General features: G+C 42.1%; 1 protein-coding gene across 2 annotated transcripts in view; it reads left to right on the forward strand.

Moving 5' to 3' along the window:
- SUCLA2 (succinate-CoA ligase ADP-forming beta subunit) overlaps positions 1-24,135 on the forward strand; it is a 43,973-nt gene that overhangs the window by 14,948 nt on the left and 4,890 nt on the right. For both annotated transcript variants that reach the window (XM_030565130.1, XM_030565139.1), the window contains exons 3-8: positions 4,501-4,600; positions 4,824-4,986; positions 9,209-9,337; positions 9,859-9,997; positions 17,809-17,970; positions 18,057-18,199. In XM_030565130.1, coding sequence (XP_030420990.1) covers positions 4,501-4,600; positions 4,824-4,986; positions 9,209-9,337; positions 9,859-9,997; positions 17,809-17,970; positions 18,057-18,199 — 836 coding nt within the window. The remainder of the gene's footprint in view (positions 1-4,500; positions 4,601-4,823; positions 4,987-9,208; positions 9,338-9,858; positions 9,998-17,808; positions 17,971-18,056; positions 18,200-24,135) is intronic.

The following is a 24,135-nucleotide window of genomic DNA, read 5'->3' on the forward strand; positions in this document are numbered from 1 at the left end:
TTTGGTCAGTTCTCCATTAACGTGTTCCTTGTAACAGATTATATGTTGCAGTGTTTGAGTCCAGAGGTGGATTAAGAGTTTGTGGAGCCCTGGGCCAGAGCAGGTGGGGTGGGGGAGCTTCTCCCCCATCTGTTTGCAGTCCCCTGGCAGGAACACCAGGCACACAGAGTGAGGCAAGCCCCTGACCCTGCTCCCTGGCACAAATGCTGGGCAGGGTGCCCATTTTTCTGTGGGCCCCCCAATTGGCTGGGGCCCCATTAGCCCAGTAGCTAATCGGCCACTGGATAGGTCTGTTTTGTTTGCAGAGTTTACAGCAATATCATTGGCCAATGAACACTAATCTTGTTTATATCTGGTGGCTGGTTACCTTATGCTTGATGCTAAACATAAAGCTTGTACAGCTACATGAAGACAGAATAGTCTCATGGAAGAGTAACATGAATAATGGGTCCAAATATTTCTTTCATGACTTCTGTGAAAATGAGTCTAATCCAGTGATTCTCAAATTGTGGGTCGGGACCCCAAAATGAGTTGTGACCCTGTTTTAATGGGATCACCAGGGCTGATGTTAGACTTGTTGGGGCCTGCAACCGAAGCCTGACCCCCAGTACCCAGGGCTGAAGCTGAAGCCCGAGCCCCACAGCCAGGGTTTCAACCCTGGGCGGCAGGGCTCAAGCTTTGGCTTCAGCCCTGAACAGCAAGGCTCAGATTACCGGCCCCCCACCCGAGGCTGAAGCCCTTGGGCTTTGGCTCCCCCCCACCCCCCGGTGGTGGGACTCTAACAGGCACAGCCTTTGGTCCCCCTCCCCCCGAGGTCATGTAGTAATTTTTGTTGTCAGAAGGGGGTCACGGCAATGAAGTTTGAGAACCCCTGGTCTAATCTACATGACATTCAGTAGATATAACAATGGAATAGGATTGTGAAGATAATTATCTTGGATGTAAAGGTCATAGTAAGTCTACATGTACTTACATCTTAACTCACAAACTGTCTTCAAATATTTTATACCAAAGAGATTGATAGTGACAGGTAATTTAAAGAGAGCTACTTATACACCTCTACCCCGATAGAACGTGACCCGATATTACACAAATTGGGTATAACACGGTAAAGCAGTGGGGAGCCCTGGGCCCTTTAAAGCACTGCCTGAGCCCTGCTGTTTTACCACGTTATGTCCGAATTCGTGTGGAGCCCTGGGCCCTTTAAATCACCAGCCAAGCCCCGCTGCCAGAGCTTCGGTGGTGATTTAAAGGGCCTGGAGCTCTGGCCACTGTGGGGGAGCCCCAGGCCCTTTAAATCCCCTCCTGAGCCCCACTGTCAGAGCTCTGGCGGTGATTTAAAGAGCCCACTGCTCCAGCCACTGAGGGGAACCTCGGGCCCTTTAAATCCATGCCAGGGCTCTGGCAGCCAGGCTTGGGTGGTGATTTAAAGGGTTAGAGGCTCCAGCCGTTGTAGGGATCCCTAGGCCCTTTAAATTCCCGCCCAAGCCACGCTACCAGAGCTCTGGTGGTGATTTAAAGGGCCCGGGGCTCCCCGTAGCGGCTGGAGCACCAGGCCCTTTAAATCACCGCCAGGGAAGCTGGTCCAGTCCGGCACAGCGTACTGGTTCTTGCTGGTATGCTGTACTGGACCAAACCCAATATAACATGCATCTGAGGAAGTGGGTATTCACCCACGAAAGCTCATGCTCCAAAACGTCTGTTAGTCTATAAGGTGCCACAGGATTCTTTGCTGCCAATATAACACTGTCTCATCTATAAGGCGGTGAGAATTTCTTGTCTCCCAAGGACCACGTTATATGGGGATTAAAGTACTGGGGATTGGCTACTAATACTTTTTTCACTGCATAGTTAACTCAGATTATAACTAGAGTATTGCCCCTAACTTGAGTCCTGTCCACATACCGTGCACAAACTCAACTTGATAATGACTTAATTCGAGTTGGATGCCCTGTTGGATATAGGCTAAAGCTCAGGTGAGCACAACTGAACAGCTGCCATGGCTAATGTATGATAGTAGACTAGTTCAATTAGAGTGTTGCTAGTCCTCCACTGCCTTTCCAAAATTTTCCCCATCACAACCCTGTGTTCCCAGAAAGCGTAGACAGGTTCTCCCAATATTCACTGGGGGTAGAGGGGGGAAATTCATAGATGAGCTTAACTTATGGCAGCACAAAGAACCATGGAACAGGTCCCCGGAAGGCCAGGTTTATATTACAAAGTTCTGTTGGCTTAGCTGTGCTGGCGAGGGCTGTGAGGGCGGGGAAAAAACACACAACCTAGCCAACATAGCTATGCCAGCAAAAGCCCTAGTGGAGGCACTCTTGTCAACATAGCTTGTCATTTGGGAGATGGTATTACTATGCCATCAGAAAAGGTCGCTCTGTCTGTATACATTGCATCTATACTGGGGGTATCTGCAGTGTAGCTATACCAGCAAAGCATGTGTAGTGTAGATAAGGCCTTTTATGTTATCTCTGGGGGTAGGGTGGAAACTGCTTAAGGTATCTTCCTAAAGGTTACGGCTGAGTCTACACTAGGGATGCTATACTTTGTATAACATACTAGCAAAATGCTCCAAGTATGGGTGCAGCTTATACTGGCAAAGCTGTACTTGTATAGCTTTTTCTAGTGTGTCCACCCTCTGAACAAAACAAGTTAGAATTGTAAGAATGTGGATTTGCCAGTACAGTTTTGCCTAAGTAACTGCATCTATACCAGGGGTCTCAAACTCAAGTGACCAGGAGGGCCACATGAGGATTAGTACATTGGCCCGAGGGCCGCATTACTGACACCTCCTCCCCATGCACTGCCCTCAGTCCTGCCCCCACTCCACCCTTCCATGAGGCCCTGCCTCACCCCTTCCCTGCCCCCTTCCAACCCCTTCCCCGAAATCCTCACCCCAACTCCATCCCCCCCCCCGTCCCCAGAGGGTGCAGGAGAGAGGAGGGGTATGGCAGGGGGCTCAGGGCAGGGAATTGGTGGGGGGTGCAGGAGGGATGAGGGGTGCCGCAGGGGGTCAGGGAAGGGGGTTGGGGTGCAGGAGGGGGTCAGGATGTGGCAGGGGGCTCAGGGCAGGGGATGGGGGTGCAGGAGGGGTACGAGGTGCAGCAGGGGGTTCAGGGCAGAGGATCGGGTGCAGGGTGTGGCAGGTGGCTCAGGGAAGGGGTTGGGGTGTAGCAGGGGGCTCAGGGCAGTGGGTTGGGGTACAGGAGGGATGTGTGGCGGAGTCGGGGTGCAGGGTGCGGCAAGGGACTCAGGGCAGGGGGTTCGACTGCAGGAGGGGCTTGGGGGGTGGGCTCTGGCCCGGCACGCACTGGAGGCAGGGCAGGCTCCCTGCCCCCGTGCTGCTCTGGGAAGTGGCTGCAACATGGGGGAGCAAGGGCACAGGGGCATGTGTTGCTGTTGCTTCAGGCACCACCCCCAGCATCTCCCGTTGGCCAATGGGAGCTGCTGGGGGCGGTGCCTGAAGCAACGTCAATACACGCCCCTGCGCCTCTTTTCCCCCATGTTCTTTCCGCTTTCCGGAGCAGCGCGGGGGCAGGGCAGGCAGGCAGGGAGCCTGCCCTGCCTCCGGTGCGCACCTGGCTGGAGCTGCTCTAGGTAAATGCTAGGGGAGGGCGAAGGGTAGAGGGCTGTGCGCAGCTTGCGGGCCACAGAAAATAACTTGGCGGGCTGGGGCTGTGTGTTTGAGACCCCTAATCTATACTGATGTTGTCTTTTTGCAGAAGTATGTCAGTCAGGGGTCACCTCTTTTTGCACTCCTGGCCTACAGAAGTCTGTAGTGTAGACATATAATTGATTTAGGCTGAATTAAGAAGCCTGACAGCCTAAAAGTTATACTACTCATTCTCCAGTTTTTCTCAAACTGGTAGATTCATTTAGGCTCTGACTTCTGCCAAGCATTCCAGCATGTGCTTAAGTGGTCTGCTGGATTGGGGCCTTAGTTGATTGCATGAACGCTACTCATTTGGAAGCTAACTTGAGAAAGTGTCTCAGTTGTATACTAACGGGCAAGATAGTGCATAGGGTGGATGCATGCGGCTATTGATTCTTGCACACAGAAGAAAATACTGGCTAATGATGGCTTGAAAAGTTGTGTTGACATTTAATGATGTAAATAGTACTGAGATCTGAGAGAATGTTAATCAGTTAGATTATGTATACGAATGATTGAATGACTAGTTAAACCAAAAGTCAAGTCATACATTTTATAAGTACAGACTTAGAATGCTGGATTTTGGAATCTTTCTTGAGCTGGAGCTCTCCTAGATTTGTTTGCACATCAGCCTGATTTATTTTTTTGTCAAAGGAAAACACTGAGTAACGTAAGATTGTTCTGCCATCTTAATCTCAATAATCTGTGCTCTATCTTGTGGGAGGGGGGGAAAAAACTGAAAATAGCCTTGGATATGCTACTGACTAATTTAGGAGACATGATTGACAAATTCTGGCATATGTATTTTTTGTTTTGTTTTTGTTTTTTTTTTTTAATTCTAGGTTCAAAGGACCTTGTGGTAAAAGCTCAGGTTTTAGCTGGTGGTAGAGGAAAAGGAACCTTTGAAGGTGGCCTCAAAGGCGGAGTGAAAATAGTTTTTTCGTAAGTTGTATTTCTAAATTATCAGGTAAATTGAAAATATCTTCAATCCATTTATATGGCTTGGAATTTTGATTTGATTTAAAATGCCTTGTGAACTATGAAGATATAAACTAGGTAAGAACATATTTTTACTGTAGACTAATATACCGAACTTAAATTAATTCATTCTACTCTCTTTACTCCAGCATTTTCCTTGTCACATTCTGAGCTTCTCTTATTCTAGTCCAGAAGAAGCAAAAGAGATTTCCTCCAAAATGATTGGAAAGAAGTTGTTTACCAAGCAGACAGGAGAAAAGGGCAGGATATGCAATCAAGTATTTATCTGTGAGCGCAGATATCCCAGGAGAGAATACTATTTTGCAATAACTATGGAAAGGTCATTTCAAGTGAGTAACTATAGAAATAGTGCTCTTAAAATGAATTTGATATATCTGGAATTGAAAGAATATTACTGCTGTTCTTCATATGGGTCACATTTGTATTTGAAACTGATTTATAGAGTTGTACATGAACTTAACCTTCTGTTTGGTAGCATGACCTTGGATTGCATGCTTTTTAAACACTTCAGCTACCAAAGCAATTTGCTGTGGCACAGTGCAATTTAAATGAATGCTACATAACTGGATATCTATAGTACTGACACTTCTGAACTGCAGAGTTGATGATTGCAGTTGGATAGAGAAATGATCCAATTTATCTCCTTGACCACACTTAATTTTAAGTGCTGGGGATTAATTTTAAACATGCAGCCATATCTTTCTAAAGAGGTGCAGAACAAAAAGATGACCAAGATTTTAAAAAATGGGTGTCCAAAGTCGTGTCTGTGTCTGTTTAGATATGTAAGTGACCTGACTCTTAAGCTGCTGATAACTGAAGAAATTATATTAGCATGTCTCCTCCTTCTAGAGAAGTTACATACAATCCAAAAATAGTATATAAACCAGTGGTCTCCAATCTTTTTATGCACAAGATCACTTTTTGAATTTGAGATCTGCCCACTCCATTTCCCCCCTCCCTCCATCACTTGCTCTCCCCCACCCTTGCTCACTTTCTTGGGGTTGGGGTGCGGGAGGGGGAGCAGGTTCTGGGCTGGGGCCCAGGGGTTCGGAGTGTGGGAGAGGGCTCTGGGCTGAGCCTGGGGCAGGGGGACTAGGGTGCAGGAGGTGGTGAAGGGTGCAAGCTCTAGGAAGGAGTTTGGGTGCAGGCCCAGGCCCAGGACTGGGGCAGGAGTTTGGGGTCAGAGGCAGTTTAGATGCAGGAGGGGGCTCTGCACTCGGGCAGAAGGTGGGTGTGGGATGGGATGCAAGATGCAGGCTCTGACGGGGAGGCGTTTACCACTGGCGACTCCTGATCAGCATCTCAGTGGGGCTAAGGCAGGCTCCCTGCCTGCCTTGGCCCCACGCTGTTCCCGGAAGTGGCTGGCATGGCTGTGCGGCCCATCCGTGAGCCACCGCTGCTCCTGCCCTCCGACTCTGCAGCACCCATTGGCCGGGAACTGCAGCCAATGGGAGCTGTGGAGGTGGTGCTTGTGGGCGTGGTCAGCACACGGAGACCTGCTGTCCTCCTCCCCGGGCTGCAGTTCCCAGCCAGTAGGAGCTGTGGAGTCCGTGCCGGGGGGCGAGGACAGTGGCAGCTCATGGAGAGGGTGGGGGCAGTGGCAGCGCAATGGAGCCACCTTTCCCTCTCCACCCAGGGCTGCAGAGACATGCCGGCTGCCTCCAGGAGGGGAATGGGGCTAGGGCAGTCAGGGAGCCTATCTTAGACTCGCTGGAGCTGGCGATCGTGATCAACTGGCAGAGGCTCCAGGATCAACCAGTCAATCGTGATCTACTGGTTGGTGACCACTGATATAAATGTTTCCATTTTTAATACAATGGACACCTGCAAGCCCACAAGCTTAGTTCAGTAAGTTTTAACTTAATATGTTTGCACAGGTTATTGCATGTTTTGTCTTGCCTTTCTCCCTCTTCTTTACTATACAACAGATGTTTAGGCTTTTCAGATCTGAATTAAACAGGAACACTTAGAAGCATTCCTTGAAGTCATCTGTGTGATTCTGGTTGTATAGGTACCCAATTCTTAATTTTATAGAGGGAATGTGTGCAGCAGATTTTCTTTGAGTTAGTTGATTTGTCTATTAAGTACCTCACATTTCATGAAATAAAATTTGTAAGTTACCTGATATATGAACAAAATTAATAAATCATCATGACTTCACTCCAGGAAACACCTCGGGAAAGAAGAAGCCTTCTGGTCAATAGAGGGCTGAATCAAATTTACAAGCAGCATAGATACGGAATGAGCATTTAACTTAAAATTACATTAGCCCAATGAGGGTGACGTGTAATTCAGTAGTGGTGATCCATTGCAGCATTTATAAGAAGTTATTTACTCTAATGTCAAACAAAGCTTCTTATTTTTTCTTATGGATACTGATGTCTCCTGGAGATGTCAGGGGTGGGGGTGTGTGTGTGTGTTTGGGTACGGTTGCAGCTGAGTCCTGCACAAACTATGGGACTGTCCAGTTGGTGGTGGTGATGTGTACACCAGAACTACCTTCTCCCCAGGTTACTCCTTTCTGCTAGGCTTATTTCTGTTGAGAGTACAAAGTACAACTACATCATTAAAGCTCAGACCTGGAGCAGATGGCCTCTGCCACCTTCCTTGGTTGGTGCAATAATGCTAGAAAGGCTGCAGAGCGGGCGGTTCAGTAAATTCTGTAGATCACTCTCACTTACAATGTTATAAGAACTTTTTTGGAAACGATTCCTGTTCTCTGATTTAGAACTTGTGCACAAATCAGGCATAGTCAGTGAACTGGTAAAAGTCTAACTTGTATTCTCTCTACTCCTTTTCCCCCTGCTCTTCCTCTTAGGTTCAGGGGCCTCTTCTTTTTCATAGGAAACTGTCCAACATTTCAGTCTTAAACACCTAAAAATCTCTAAACTGGTTTATCATGATATCCAGAGCTGTCTGACTTCTATATAAGAGTACCAAGGGGGTGGCTAAAAATGTTTACCTCATTTATGCCACAAGGTGGCATTAAAATAACACACATACCTATATTTTATCCTCTAAAAATTTCACATTGTTCAAGCAAGGATATTTATCTCGCAAGTTTCAGCCATGATAAGTTTAACCAAAGTAGATGGCCTTTTTCATGATTGACTTTGTAAAACAGAACTATGTTGACAGGGTTGTATTGGTAATTAGTTCATTGCTTATAAATTTGGGGCCTCTTGTTTTTTTTGGACAAGAATTCTCCTAGTGATGGGTGATTATCAGCACCCAATTAATACCATACATATTTTCCTAGACTTGTCAGTTTTTTTTAAAAAATCCCCCCCCAATATGAGGATTCTGTGGTGTCTATCATGCATTCTGATAGTGTCAAGTCTTGCTTCAAAAAATAAAACCCTTGCGGGCAGAAGCAGCTGAAGGAGTGAAATGTACTTGCCATGTCTTAAGCAAAACTAATACTTCTGCGCTCTAATGATACTGAGTTGTAATTGTGCCAGAAAGTTTTCAAACGCACTTGTAGCTCTCCTTGCAGCTGCATTCGGTATGTAGTTGTCAAAATATTAAGAAATAGTTCTAGAACCTTCCTTTTGGGAGAAGGGCATCCAACATGATTTTCATTTTATTAAAAAAAAAAAAAAGAAACAAAGCTGTCCAATGCAGCAACAACCATGCTCTCTACAACTGTAATTGAAGTTACACTTGTGAAGTATGTTTTTTTTTTTGTTTTTTTTTTGTTTTTTTAAAAACCCTACTTAGGTGTTCATTGGAAATACTGACTTAATAGTCTAGCTAGTGGAAGTCTCTCATTATGCATGCAACAAGTACTGCACGTGTAGAGACAGCGAATGTTGGTTTACTCATATGAGCAAATATACCTCAACCCTGAACTTGATGATGGATCATTTCCAGAGTCATAGGATTGTTCAGTCTGCATGCCTATTGGGTTTTTGGTGCCTCTGGGATTAATTGTGAAATCTGCTTTTTTTGACACATTTTATGCACCGTGAAATGGTATTGACACCACTTAACTCATGACACTGAACAGTCAAGCACTGTGTGACAGGTTTTCAGAGGTGGTTATAGTTATCAAGGCTTATGATCCACTGTGAATAGGAATAGAGTGCAACAACTATTGCAAATGGCTGTGCAGACCTCGATTACTTTCAGAGGCTGGAGTGTGGTAAACTATGAAGAAAATGAAGGTTGTTCTCAGGTTCACTGACAGCGTAACCAGAAGAAGCGATACACAGGGTGTGATGTACCATAGTATAACTGCCTTTTTCTCCTAACTTTAAGCCAGTATGGTATGTTCTTCCCATAGTATAAATAGTGATATTAAGATAGGAAAAGCTTCCTTTTGATATAAGGGTTTAGAGTTGGAAAACTTCTTTGATTGTATATCAAGTCTTGTATAAGTATCTTGAATGAAAAGGTAGCAAAAGTAAGAGAATAAAAGACAACTTTAATGGATTGCCAAAAGCCAAGAATCTCATACTGAGAACAAGAGGTTTATTTAAAATATTTGTGGAAAGAATTAACATAGTGAATGATACAAAAGTCTTACATTGAAATTTTGTCTGTCTTTAGGGTCCTGTACTTATAGGCAGCTCTCATGGTGGTGTTAACATTGAAGATGTTGCTGCAGAGACTCCTGATGCGATAATTAAGGAACCCATTGATATTGTGGAAGGCATCAAAAAGGAACAAGCTGTCAGGGTATTAGAGTACATTTCCACACAATCGTACTTAGAGGGAGTTTTGCTTTTGTAAATATACTTAGTAAATTGTATACAGCCTTTTGGCTGATTTAAAGAAAACTGATACTTCCAAACATTATTAGTAAGTTATTACTAGATATTTTAATGTAGTGTTTAGTTTACAATAAAGAATGTAAATCTAGCTCCAGATGTGGGTAGTTTAAATTAGCCCAGTGTATAGCCTGGGAGCCTTAATTTCACTGTCCCTTGTAGGATAAATGCAATTGACTGTTTAAAAAAAAAAAAAAAAAAAAAGTCAGGAGCCACTCCTTGCAGGGTAGGTGAAGTTCTGTAGCTACAGGCTAGACTTTTATATATTTTAAACACAGCTATCAAGTAATATATAATAATACTTATATATATTTTTATATATAAGTATTATTATATATTACTTGATAGCTGTGTTTAAAATATATATAAAAGATTGTAATGCCTAATGTTATAAACTGAGTACCAGAATACTTTGTTTTTTACTTTCAGTTGGCCCAGAAAATGGGATTTCCCCCTAACCTGGTGGATGAAGCAGCAGATAATATGATCAAGATATATAATCTCTTCATGAAATATGATGCCACCATGGTAGAAATAAACCCTATGGTAGAAGATGCATCAGGAGTTGGTAAAGTACCTTCTTTACAGATTTTTTTAGATGGGTAGTTTGAATCTGCATAGAACATGTTGTCTGTTTTAGGGGTTCTGCTAAAGTTTCTCCAACTGTATACAGTAAGAGGATCTAGCACTAACATGGTACGTTGAAAAATGTAGTAAAAACTGACTGTGGCACCTAAACATCTGCAAGCATATTCAGCAGGACTGTGAAGTGATGAAAAAGATTAATCGCGATTAAACAATATTAATATCAGAGGGGTAGCCGTGTTAGTCTGGATCTGTAAAAGCAGCAAAGACTCCTGTGGCACCTTATAGACAAACAGACATTTAGGAGAATGAGCTTTCGTGGGTGCATGCATCCGACGAAGTGGGTATTACCCATGAAGGCTCATGCTCCAAAACGTCTGTTAGTCTGTAAGGTGCCACAGGATTCTTTGCTGCTTAAACAATGATAGAATACCATTTATTTAAATATTTTAGGATTTTTTCTACATTTTCAAATATATTGATTTCAGTTACAACACAATATAAAGTGTGCACTGCTCACTTCATATTTATTTTTTATTACAAGTAGCTACACTGTTAAAAAAAAAAAAGAAAAAAAGAAAAAAAAAAGTATTTTTCAGTTCACCTAATACAAGTATTGTAGTGCAGTTTCTTTATCATGGAAGTTGAACTTACAAATGTAGAACTATGTAACAAAAAAAAGCATTAAAAAACAAAACAATGTAACATTTTAGAGACTGCAAGTCCACTCAGTCCTACTTCTTGTTCAGCCAATTGCTCAGACAAACAAGTTTGTTTGTTTGCAGGAGATCCGGCCTGCTTCTTGTTTACAGTGTCTCCTGATTTGAGTTACAGTGCAGAATATAATGTATATGAAAATGTAGAAAAAAATCCAAAAATATTTAATACACTTCAATTGATATTTTATTCTTTAACAATGCGATTAAAACTCTGATTAATCGACAGCGCTAATATTCAGCACTGGATCTGGGAGCCCTCTACATAGTGTGAATTCTATGCAAATTACTGGAGGCTGGCTTCAAATTTCTCTAATGCTTTTTGGAGTTTTCTTTCATTGTAAACGTGGACTGCAGTATTCATGATAATGCCGAATATAGTTAGATGTTCAAATCAGTTTTTGAATAGTAGTTAAGGTGGGACTTAAACTAGTTTATGTGAAATATTTGTGCTATAAACATATATTCTCAGAGCATACAAAACTAGTGGACCATGCTGCTACTACTGAATGCATCCTAATGCTGCCTGCATGGTAATCCATAAAGACAGCTAAGGTTTAACATTCAGATGGAGATTGACACTGGTGGTACAACAAGCTTTGATAGTGTAGTCCTATAAGAATAAGTATTTTTTCCTGAGAGAAAAACAAGAACGAAGTTGCATTCAGTTGTGTGCAATAATAGCTTTTCCTCTTGGACAGAATCCAAGCTCTTGTAATTTTTTAACTACAAATTTATCTTATTCTCTTTGGCTTTGATGTTGAACTCTTTAGATAAGGTTTTAAGAAGTGACTGCACTTTTGTGTGCTCAGCCTGAAGCACTTTGAAAGTGCAATTTTCAGACATTAGGCCCTTTCTGAAAATTGGGTCCGTCTCTGATTTTATTTTTTTCAAGCTGGCACCCAAACTGAGCAACCCAAAATATTAGTGACTTCTGACTCTTCATCTTAAACACTGAAGGAAGTGTAATGTCTTAACCCTACTTCCTTACCAAAGATTCTGTAAGTGCTTGACAGACATTTTGCTCTTTAGGGTTAGCTGCCTACCTCTTACATTGCCAGCAGTAGATACTCTCTCGATGCCCAAACGCAGATAACTAAATCCAAAAGATTGTTTCTTGTCTGAGTTGGGTTTGTTCCTTCATTTAGATGTCCTACTCTGAAGAGACTACAGACATGAGTGTAGTTTGGGGGAACACTGGGTGTTGCCCCCCAAACTGCGAGCCTCAGGCAGGTGTAGAATTTGTGGGGCCCCCCCATGCGCTGCCGCCTTGGCCTGACTGGAGCGTGCGCACCCCCCCCCAATATATAGCTCAAACTATGCCTATGACTACAGGATACCCAAGAAATGCAGTTTTTAATCAGGTGTGGATTATTTTAAATTCTCCTCTCTGAAATAAAACTCTCTCAAAAGTCTGTGTATAAAAAGTATTGCTTCTTTAGAGGATATTTCTTTTCTTCAGTTTTGACTTGGCAGCAATTAAGAATAGCTGCCTTAAAGGCAACTGAGAGTCTTAGGGCTGGTCTACACTGGGGGGTGATCGAACTAAGATACTTTGACTTCAGCTACTGCATATCTTAGTTCGACTTACCTGGCCATCCTCCCGGCGGCGAGTCAACTACTGCGGCTCCCCCGTTGATGCTGCTTACCCCTCCTGCCAAGGCGGAGTACGGGTGTCAATTCACAGATCGATTGATCGCGTCTAGATGAGACGCGATAAATCGATCCCTGATAGATTGATTACTACCTGCTGATCCGGTGGATAGTATAGACACCCTTGGAAGACTTGTTCAGACAGCCTGTATTCAGATACAAGAAAGGTTAAATTAAAGCTATACTTCCTTCACCCAAAGTGTCTTACAGCATTTCATGCAGTTTCTTGGTGTGTAGTTAAGTTATAACGAAAACACTATCTTAATTTGGAAATGTAGTTTAAATAACAAGCAACTATAGTCCTTTCTGTAGAGTTTTATGGTTAGATTGGGTACTTGCACCTTCTCTTGTTTCTCATTTGTCTTAACTTTCCCTAGTATCTGTGATGGTGGGGTGAAAGTACAGCTACGCACTTGAAGTATCTTTCAGCCACCACAGGTTTATTTTGTTGTTGTTAGTAGGTATTTCTTTTTAAATCTGCTGGAATGTTGTAGGAATCAGCACATCTCTACTGTTCCTCCTTAAACGTTTTCAGTATTAGTCTCAGCTTGATCCTTGCTGATCAGACTTGCGCATCTAGCTTTGTGCAGGAAGTTCAGTGCACTTTTTATACAAGAGTGTTAGGATGAAGACTGTAGAATGTCACTTTTTTTTTTTTTTTTAGTGAAACTATGCTTCATAGTCTCAACTTAGACCTAGTGTAATTGGGTCCCTTTTTGTCAGCTTCCTTAGTACGTGGTTAAGTAAGATTGTCAGAGGTCGAGGAAGTAACAGATTCTGTAACTTTCAGAGACCTCCATGGCATTTTTAGCTTCCCTCCGTGCTGCGGGAGGTTGAGGAAAGGGTTCCTGGAGGTCCTAGCTGCTTTATGGGGGGAAAGAAGGAGGGCAGAGCTTCTAACTGGACAACTCCTCACCGTCCCCCACGGACTGGGGTTTGGGATCTCTTCTTCCCCCTTCGGGCCTGGGCTTCAGTTGTCCCCCCTCAGCGAGCTCCCCACCCAATAATTCTGTGGGCTTCATGAATTTTTGTTTCTTGCCCGTAACCTGTACGTGACTTTTACTAAAAATAACTGTGACAAAATCTTAACCTTTATATATGGCATTTCATCGATGCGAGGAGTCTGGGGAAGATATTAAAATCCTAAGCAATGTCCCTCCAGTATCTGTGGGAAAAACTTCCTTGGTGTTCTGCTGAGACTTTCTGCATTTCTTTTGACTTAGTTATGTGCTCGCTTTATGAAGCACATAGGTTTAATTTAAAAGCAGAAACCTAAGTGGGTGGCGCTTTTAAAGATATACAAAGGGCATGGTGGAAAGATTTAGTCTGCACAGTTTCTTAGGCCTGGTCTACCTTGGGTGGGGGATCAGTCTAAGTTAGGCAGTTCAGCTATATGAATAACATAGCTGAAATTGATGTACTTAGATCTACTTACCATGGTGTCTTCAACTGCGGTAAATAGACTGCTCCCCTGTCGACTCCGCCTGCACCTCTTGCTCCAGTGGAGTACCGGAGTTGACGGGAGAGTGCTTGGTGGTCGACTTATTGTGTCTTCTTTAGATGTGATAAATCGTCCCTTGCTGGATTGATTGCTCCGGATGTAAGTGTAGACATGCCCTTATTTAGGTGAGTTTGTGTTAACTGTTCTGGACACATTACTACTAAAAATGCAACAAATATTGTAAAAATCACTCTTCAAAAAACACATTTATATATGTAAATGTACTTGCAAGTTAGGAGGCCAGAGATCAGGTAATGCCTCTAATGTGTGGTAATCTGGTATTAGCTAGTCCTGTGATATTTACCTGAAGTATTTTTAGCAGAACTTTGAATCCTGGGGTTTTAAAAGAGCTTGCTGAGGAGTTTGTTCAACCATTAATGTTGATTTGCAGTAAGATTTGGGAAATTCCAGAAGACTGGAAGAAAACTAGTGTTGTGCTAATATTTAAAAGGGTGAACAGGATGACCTGGGTAGTTATAGGCTTGTCAGTCTAACATTGATCCTGGGCAAGATAATGGAGCAACTGATAGAGAACTGGCTGTGTTGCACTTATTGAGAACTGGTATGTCAGTCTCCAACATGGCACGTAAATATGGTTGCAACAAATCTAGCATTTGTGCTGTCAAGATTCGAGAGAGAGAAATTCATCAAGCCGTGGCATCAAGTGCTCCAGTAACTGCTAAGGTGATGAACCAGGTGCGTGATAAGACTTTAATGAAGACTGAAAAGCCATTAAACTTACAGCTGGAAGACATGAACCGTAAACGTGTGCCTACTGATGGCAACACGTTGCGAGAAAAGGCTCTTAGCTTCTCCGCACTGTTTAAACCTCCTGCTGAGGAGGGATAGCCTTCTGATTAGAAGGAATTCAAAGCCAGCCAAGATTGGCTTAACAGTTTTAGGAACCGCGTCAACCTCAAATGTGTAGACTACTGGTGAAGCTACATCTGCCAATGAAGAGGCAGCAAAAGTCTACCCCGAACAATTAAAGAAAATCATAGAAGAAAAGGGCTATCTTCCGGAACGAGTTTTTAATACTGACAAGGCTGGGTGGTTCTGGAAAAAAACGCACAACCGCACTTACGTTTTGAAATCAGAAAGACAAGCCTCTGACTTCAAAGCAGCTAAAGACCATGTGACTGTTTTGTTTTTTGGCAATGCGGCTGGGCATTTAATAAAGCCGGGCTTGCTCGATGGGGCTGCAAATTCCTGTGCCCTAAAAGGCAAGAACAAAAATCTCCTGCCTGTGTTCTGGCAATCAAATAAAAAGGCTTGGGTGATGGCAGCATTTATTTCTGGATTGGTTCCACAAGTGTTTCATTCCAGAGGTCAAGCGGTACCTCGAAGAGAAAGGACTTGACTTTAAAGTGTTTCTGATCATAAACAACACTCCTGGCCACCCTGCGGCACTCCAGTTTGCACATAACAATGTTGAAGTCATCTTTCCCCCTCCCCCCCCAATGCCGCCTCCATGCTCTTCACCAAGGCGTGATTCGCTGTTTCAAGGCCATGTACACAAGTTCTCACGGATATGTAGCGCTATGGATGCTGATCCCAATCTTAATGTGATTGAGTATTTGAATTCCTTCAACATTGCCAATTGCATCACTTATATTAAACAGGCAATGGATGCAATCAAGCCTGAAACAGTCAATGCATGTTGGCGAAACCTATGGAAAGAATGTGTGAATGGTTTTAAAGGTTTCCCGACCATTGCCAAAAAAGTGAAATGAATTGTTCTGGTGGCCAGGCAAGTAGGTGGTGATGGCTTCAATAATTCTTCATCAACATCCTTGAGGAAGAAAATTGAGAGCCATAGATAAACATTGACTGACGAAGAGCTAGAGCAGGGGTTGGCAGCCTTTCAGAAGTAGTGTGCCAAGTCTTCATTTATTCACTCTAATTTAAGGTTTCGCGTGCCAGTAATACATTTTAATGTTTTTAGAAGGTCTCTTTCTATAAGTCTATAATATATAACTAAACTATTGTATGTAAAGTAAATAAAGTTTTTAAAACGTTTAAGAAGCTTCATTTAAAATTTAAATTTAAAATGCAGAGACCCCCAGACTGGTGGCTAGGACCCAGGTAGTGAATGTGCCACTGAAAATCAGCTTGAGTGCCGCCATCGGCACGTGTGCCATAGGTTGCCTACCCCTGAGTTAGAGGAACTGATTAAAATCGTCTACAGAAGATGAAGATGACGAACAGGAAGAGCCAGCAAGTTGGAATTTTCATAAATTTGCTGACGTGTTCTAAGCAGTGAAACTCTTGAATGATTTTTAATTTTTGAATATGATTCCTCTATGGAACAAAGCCTCAAAATCACACGTCGTATTATGGACGATTTGAGACTGTATAAGAAATGTTTGAGCAGCTCAAGAGACAACAGTGACGGTTGCCGATCACTGTTTTTCCATGAAAAACAACCAGCAGCAGATGAGCCTGCGCAATCAACTTTTTGAGCTGAACCAGAGCCAACCACTTAATTTACGACTCACCCCCCGTCACCCAAGCTCTGTCACCTCCGTCTCCTGGATCAACATCAAGCCCAGACGACCCCTGTAATTAAAAATACAGTAGTGTAAAATTATATTTTGCATATATACTCTATACATTTATACATAGTACTGTACAGGGTTGTATACACAAAACCATGCAAGTATATTGTACTTCATGGGCGATTTGAGGGATTTTCAAGGGTAATTTTGACTCTACGCAATTTTCACCTGACACTCTGACTTTAGAACCTAACCCCCGTGTAAGATGTGACTCCACTGTATAAGCCATTCTTACAAGATGTGGAACTCTGTGGTGGGAATCATGGCCTCTGGAAAAGATTTGGGGCTTGTGATGAGTATTCAGTTGAACATGAGCTTCCCATGCGATGCTGTTTCCTAACAGGCTATCGTGATCCTTGCTTGCATACATAAGAGAATCTCTGAGTAGAGAGGTTATTTTACCTCTGTATTTGGCACTGGTGCGACCACTGCTGGAATACTGTGTCCAGTTATGGTGCCTACAGTTCAGGAAAGGTGTTTGATAAATTGGAGAGGGTTCAGAGATGTACCATGGGAATGATTGAAAGATTAGAAAATGTGCCTCAATCGTGAGTAGACTGAAGGAGCTCAGTCAGTTTAGCTCAGAGGTCAGCAACCTTTGGCATGGGTGCTTACCGTGGCAGGCCAGGCCGTTTTGTTTACCTGCTGCGTCCGCAGGTTCAGCAGATTGTGGCTCCGACTGGCTGCAGTTCTCAGTCCCAGGCCAATGAGGGCTGCAGGAAACAGCACAGGCCGAGGGATGTGCTGGCCGCGGCTTCCCGCAGCCCCCATTGGCCTGCAGCTGCAAGTCGCTGCAGGCCCAGCCCACAGAGATGCTTACCCTGGCGAGCCACGTACCAAAGGTTGCCAATCCCTGGTTTAGCTTAACAAAGAGAAGATTAAGGAGTGTCTTAGTTATTTATAGACTAATCAAGTGAGGAACAGAAATTTGATGATAAACTGCTCTGTAGTCTAGCAGACAGAGATGTAATATGATCCAGTGGCTGGAAGTTGAAACTAGACAATTCAGACTGGAAATGAAGAATGTAATATTAATGGTAAGGCATGATTGAAACAATTTACCAAGAGTCATGTGGATTCTCAACTACTGGCAATTTTAAAATCCAGATAGGATGTTTTCTATAATATGTGCTCTAGAAATTATTTTGGGGAAGTTCTATGGCCTGTGTTATTCAGAAGGCCAGACTAGATGATTGCAATGGTCCCTTCTGGCCTTGGAATTTATGGAATGAAGGCTGCATGAGTTAGCATGTAAGCCCAAAAAAGAATTATTTGGTGCCCTAATATACAATAAACTAAGTATTTCAGAGAAGTATTTGACCTTTTTAAAGATAAAGACATTAACAATTTTTTTGTTTTTCCCAAGTGATGTGTATGGACGCAAAGATAAACTTTGATAGCAATGCGTTCTATCGTCAGCAGAAAATCTTTGATCTGCAGGACTGGACACAGGAGGACGAGAGAGACAAGGAGGCAGCTAAAGCAGACCTCAACTACATAGGACTAGACGGAAACATAGGGTGTCTAGGTATGTATGTTCTACATAATAGATGTTTAGAATCCTTTGATTTACTTGCTGCTAATGGAGTTCTTAACTGTATCTTTTTGTTACAGTGAATGGTGCTGGTTTGGCTATGGCCACAATGGATATAATTAAACTTCACGGAGGCACTCCAGCAAATTTCCTTGATGTTGGCGGTGGCGCTACAGTACATCAAGTAACGGAAGCCTTTAAACTTATTACTTCAGATAAAAAGGTAAAACAAGGATTAGTATTTCAAAGTTCTGCACTGTTGAATAATTATTTTAAAACGTCATATGGCGATGCATAGTATGTATTGTATGTTTCTACTAGTAGACATGGATTTTAAAGGTGAGCTACAAAGAAGGGAGAACTGTGCTGTCTTTACTACTTTACGATGTGCCTGAAAAACATGTTAAGGTTTTTTTCTACATGTTTCTTTCTTGTCAGGAATATCAGTCTTCAGTCCTTCAGCAAAGAACAGGAAAGGAGAACTGAAGTAGAAAGTCTCTCAGCGCTCAGTTGAAGGGACAAACATGAGTATTTGAATCTCCCACAGAGCCTTTTCTCAAAATGTCTGTCAATTGCACAGATTTCAGACAGTTGTGATGTAATTCACAGTAGTTCTTTACTTTTTCCAAAGCAGTTAACTTGCAAAATTAGTAGCAGATATCTAACACTTGTAATGTATGTGAGAGGGGAAGAGAGGAGTAGTAAATGCTGTTCTGAAGAAAACTTTCAATTTTTTTGTATAAAGTTTTTTTTTTATATTAAAAGGAGGCTACCAAACTCCCTTCTTTGCAAGTCATTCTTTTAGTGGGAATTTAAAATAGTCCTTTTAAAAATAAAACTAGAATTTTCTAATAGAATTATCATGAGAAAAGGGAATAAATAAAGTAACACTTTCCTATGTAATTTGAAGGGAGGTTAAAGATAGAGGCAAATTAAATAGAAACAGTTATTCTCTAGGAGCTGATGAAAGTCATTTAGATGCAGTATAAACATAGAGAAGATGCATTGTTACATGTATTCAGAATAAAAAACTTACCTTTTAATTATCTTCGCAGCTTCAGCTCTGGTGTACTTTTTTTTTAAGCGCAAATACACTTAGCAGACTCAAATGAACAACACAGTAATTTGATCCCCAGTTTCAAAAATCGCATCACTAGTACTGTAAGCAAGTACAGAGGTGCTGTTATTACCCTTTTAAAAATCCTTAAATCTGTTTAACTGTCCTTGCTGAATAAACCAGTGATTTCAAACCAGGCTGTCTTATTTTACACTAGATAATGCAGAATTTCTTTAGCAATACCAAAATTATTTGTCCTTAGATCAGTGGCCCTATAGGCTAATATGGGGTTTCCTAGAATATCCTAAGCATGTCCTTTTCTAGTTTGAAAAGGAATTTGAAACTGTATGTATGTTGGTGTCATGTTAGAGACTCTCTTGTCCATCTCTGACTTGAGTACCAAACCTGCAACTAGATTCATGCGGGTGCACATGTATATTTATGCAGATCCAGTTGCAGGATTTCAGACTTAGATTTTAACGAGTATTGTCTGATTTGTGCATAAACTTTAAGATTCTGAGGTGCTATTTGGTAACATAGTGACATTGCAAGATAAAATTATTTTGATAACTTGCCTGGAAGGATACAAATGTCCCAGTACTATTTTGAAGAGCTCCAGGATCTTTGTATCTATGTTGAAATAATATATACATTTTATTTGAATGTTACTTAAAGATTAACTGAGTATAATTTTGGGCAACAGAAGGAAGAACTCTAGGGCTTCCCTAGTGACAAAGATTTACTGATGGAAAGCTGAGTTTATTTGGTACTCTGCACTAACAACGTTTCAGTTTAAGTTTGAGGCCTTCACCCACCATCATCCAGTGACAGTTTTAAAAAGGTTACTGTTCCCTCTTCCCATCCCTCTCCTTCCAAACTTCTTTCCGTGAACCCCCAATCCTGTTTTTTTCCCTCTGGAATTAAATCATTCCTTCAGTGTGTTCAATTTCAAAGCACATCACAAAGCAATATTGCCCATGAGTACTCATCAGTATCTTTTTGGAGTATTTCATCTCTTCCTGCAGAATGGAGAAGAGCTTGAAGTGAGTCACTAGTTCAGTTCTGGATTTGCATATGAAGTACCCCTTTGACTTTGTATTATCAGTCACGCTGTCAAATAGAACTTGGTATCCATGGCATCCCTGCTTGCTTGTATTCCACCTCCATTGAGAGTTAAGGCTACAGTGAAAAGGGCAGGCTGGCAGATACAATAGATGTAAGTTGTGGTTCTGTATAACAGTGGGGCATTTAGCGGATGAGGGGAGAGATTAGTACAATTAAGAACAATACCATTATTTTTTATGGAATGCTGAGTGAAGAAGAAATCAGGTGGGTAGTGACAGTTATGTGGGTTGTGGGTGATGAGAAGTGAGTGATTCCAGAGGGATGGAGGTTGGTGGGAGCTGGGAAAAAGGTAGATGTGTCCCTGGAAAATAGGTGAGGTGGACAGGAAGCAGAGGTGCAGAGGCTGATGGTAGGAAACAGATGACTAATACAGCGATACGTGCTGCAATAAAAGCCTGAGGTGGCTGTGAGTTAGTAGGGGAGGAAATGCTAAGTTAGCTGTGGAGAGAGAGAGCTGATCAGCTTTGTGTAACCAAAGGGTTGCAGCATGATAGGAGTACTGACTCCTAATTCACATAGTGACCTTGGTGCACTGTCATGTTAAGATGAAGGATTAGGATAAAACACTTCTATTTCTTTTTGAGGTTATAAATCAAGATAAAGTAGGTAATGTTACTTCTGCATAGCTCTTCAGGTGAAAGATTCTTCAGTGTTTTCCGTCAGCATTCTAGGTATGAAAGTGCATTGAGAGCCTGCTTAAAGCTATAAACTCTCTTAGGTAGTAGTAGGAATGCATGTTCACTGTGTGGTGAGCTAGGACCATCTACTTTCTTTCAGGCTGGCTTATCTGCTGCTGTGTAAATACACAGAGTGAATGCTTGGATGGCTCGCTGACAAAACAGCTTTTTGCAAGAAGCTGAGTGGCTTGTTACCACTGGGTGCTGGGATCCCAAGATTTCATGTTTGTTCAAGCACCCCACAACAGGAATTGATAGGAACCATACTGAACTATAGTAAACTTGGCTGAAGCCTGTCTCCTCTTAAACCCTAAAAACACTTTGCCTGATGAAAACTATTGAGACTACAGTCTTGATACAAGTTGGCCAGTAGCAATGGAGTGATGTCATCAACAGTATTTGGTAACCCCCTGGCATAACCTCCCCATGGAGCATGTTCTACACATGTTGACATAATGTCTGGTCAAGGACCAAGAAATCATGACATAATAGTCCCTGTGAAGGATATTTATTTGGAATCCAGTTTCAGGTATTTAATGTAAAGACCAAAATATTTTTCAGGTATTAATTTAAAGAACAAAAGAATATTCCAATTTTAGTCATTTGGCTAGTTGACTGAGAAATTATGCTTGCATGTATATCTTAAAGTGGCTTTAATGTACATTTAATTTTGTGAAGAAAGATTTTCATGTGTTAAAATAATTGTTAAATGATTGCCATTTAACTGCATATAAGGTCACAGTTACCATTTTTCCTTGTTAATTTTGTTCTCTATGATCATAGCATTTCAAGGGTTTTAAAATTTAATTTAAATGTATGCAGATTAAAATTATGGTGTTCTGTGGAATCTCTTCACAGCAGGCTGTAATACATTTTTAAAACGCATGCATGGGGATGTCCTCAGATATGCCATCAAGGTAGTTCTGGCAACAGATGGGTTTTAAACTGGGTTGTGTTTGTCACCTTAAAGGAGGTTGACAGCACAACGATAGATGACTTGACTTGGATACATTTTAAGGTGATGGGTGAACAATGGCTCTGAACTTGTAGCATCCTCAGAATAAATGACTCCCCTGAGTCATTGGGGTAGCTCAGTGAACACTTCTCTCCAGTATAAAGCAGCGTTTAAGATCTTAAAATGATTGAATGCATTTAGGAAAAAGTACAGAAAATGTCACCTGATGAATCATGTACACAGATCAGCATGCTTGCTGTGTCATTTGCCTGGGATCAGGCATCTATGAAGGGTTTGTTGTATTTGTCTCGTTCAAGCATTTGGCGAATGCCTCCAGTCTTTTCTGCAGGTAGTTTTAAAACCCCCTTAAGATCAGCACAAAGCTAGCACAAAATGCTGTGAAGAAGAGCTTCTGGTAGTAGCCTGAGTTGGGTTCAGCTACCGAATAGCAAGACTGTGCTTCCCTCTGGGCCCAGTGTTGAGACATTGTCATTCTACAAAGCCTTGGGCTTCACTGCAAGCCATGTGCCTGATATCAGTGGTACTGAGTTCCAGCTCACTGGATGACACTTTACCTCTCCAGGGGAAGTATCAGCAGAAAGTGCAGAGAGCAATTTGCTTTCCTGGCATTCTGCCGTTCTGAAGCCTGAACTCGAGGTGGAGCTACATAAAAGCCTCTACTGTCCTTTCCCTATAGATTCAGGACTGGGAGACTGATCTGAAGTGGTGTTTGAGGACATATGCAGATTGTTCCTTTTCATCTTGAAGGCCATAGTATTTCCTTTTAGTGCTTGCTGCAGACCTTGCTTTGAGAAATGTCAGAGCACTTACTGCAATCAAAGCCCTCCTTGTGCATCATGCTCTCATGTGTTCTGACTTGGCTCATTTGGTTCATGAGGTACTGGCATTCACAATGATTTCCCTGATGCCTTATGCACTGAATATCTTAGCATAACAATTGTTGAAATCTTGTGAAGCACTGTTGATGATCTTTTCCATCTCTTTGGTATTGGTTGCCTGAGGTGAGAGCAGGACAGTGATCTAGTTAATCCGTTCCCTGTCCACCCTTACCAAATTTCTGCAGATGAGCCTTGTACTGTGCCCTGAAGGTTGTATCGAACTAGGTGAGGGCCCCTAACAACTTTTCACCAGTTTGTGTGTTTGACAGCTGGTTGGAAACTTAAGTTTTAAGTAAATCTTTATTAAAAATCTTTTTTATTCACACTGAAATGTTGTGGAGACTCAGTCAGGAATAGAACCCAGGATCCTGAATCCCAGCCCACATGCTCTAACCAAAAAACTATGCTTCCTATCTGCTTGCTTTCCAGCCAAGCTCCTTGCACCCTTCTGTAGAGCCTCAACCTTCTACTTTCTTTCTGATTTTTCTCCACCTCCCTCCATAAACCTTTTTTCATGCCATGGTGTACCAACACAGAGGCATTGCCTACCTGGCAGCTACAGAAATGATCAAATCACTCCCTCAGACATGTTGTAGGTGTGTTGGTCCCACAATAGTAGAGAGACGAGGTGGATGAAGTAGTATCTGTTGTTGTACCAACTTCTATTGGAGATAGAAGCCACAGAGGGCTTTCCTTCAGATCTCGTCTGAAGAGATCTGTATGGCTTGAAAGCTTCTTCTCTCTCCCCAACAGAAGTTGGTCCAATAACAGATGTTACCTCACCCACCTTGTCATCTTCTGAGACAGGCAGTCAAGTTCTGAAAGTACTTTTAACCTCAGTCCTGTAGCCTTGGGCTCTTTGCCATCTAGGCTTATTTGAGGAGAGAAGATCATAACTTTTTCCTTTTGACGAAAATAATTTAAGACTGTCTCAATAAACTTGACTTTGTTTAAAGGGGACTAAAATGCTGAAGAACTAACTACCTTTTTAAAATGTAGTTTTTCTTTGTTCTAAGCTGAGTTTGTTTGCCTGTTTAGTTGCTTTCCCTACCACCTATATATTGTGTTAAAGCATATTTTTCTGGTGCTGAAGACATCAGTATGGTAGCTGCTGTATCTCTTATCTAGGAATGTAAAAGAATGAACATTGCAATGTGCGGAAGTATTTGAAAATGACTATTTCTTATGTTAGAGAACTTATTTTAGATAACTTATTTTAACACGCACTATACTGAGTGGGCATTTTGTCCTGTTGAACTGGTCATTTGTAGTAGCTTAATACAGACTGTATAATAGAGCTCAAGAAGAATTATTGTCATTTTCCTGTGCCCCAGCCCTTTTACTCATAATCTAACTTCTAACATTAAATGTAATCTGCAAAGACGTGGTGGTAAAGTTAATGACCTTCAGTCTAAAAAAGCATGCTCATTCTCTCTTCTAATGTAG

The sequence above is a fragment of the Gopherus evgoodei genome, chromosome 1 (genome assembly GCF_007399415.2).
Source record: "Gopherus evgoodei ecotype Sinaloan lineage chromosome 1, rGopEvg1_v1.p, whole genome shotgun sequence".
In the NCBI taxonomy this organism is placed as follows: Eukaryota; Metazoa; Chordata; order Testudines; family Testudinidae; genus Gopherus; species Gopherus evgoodei.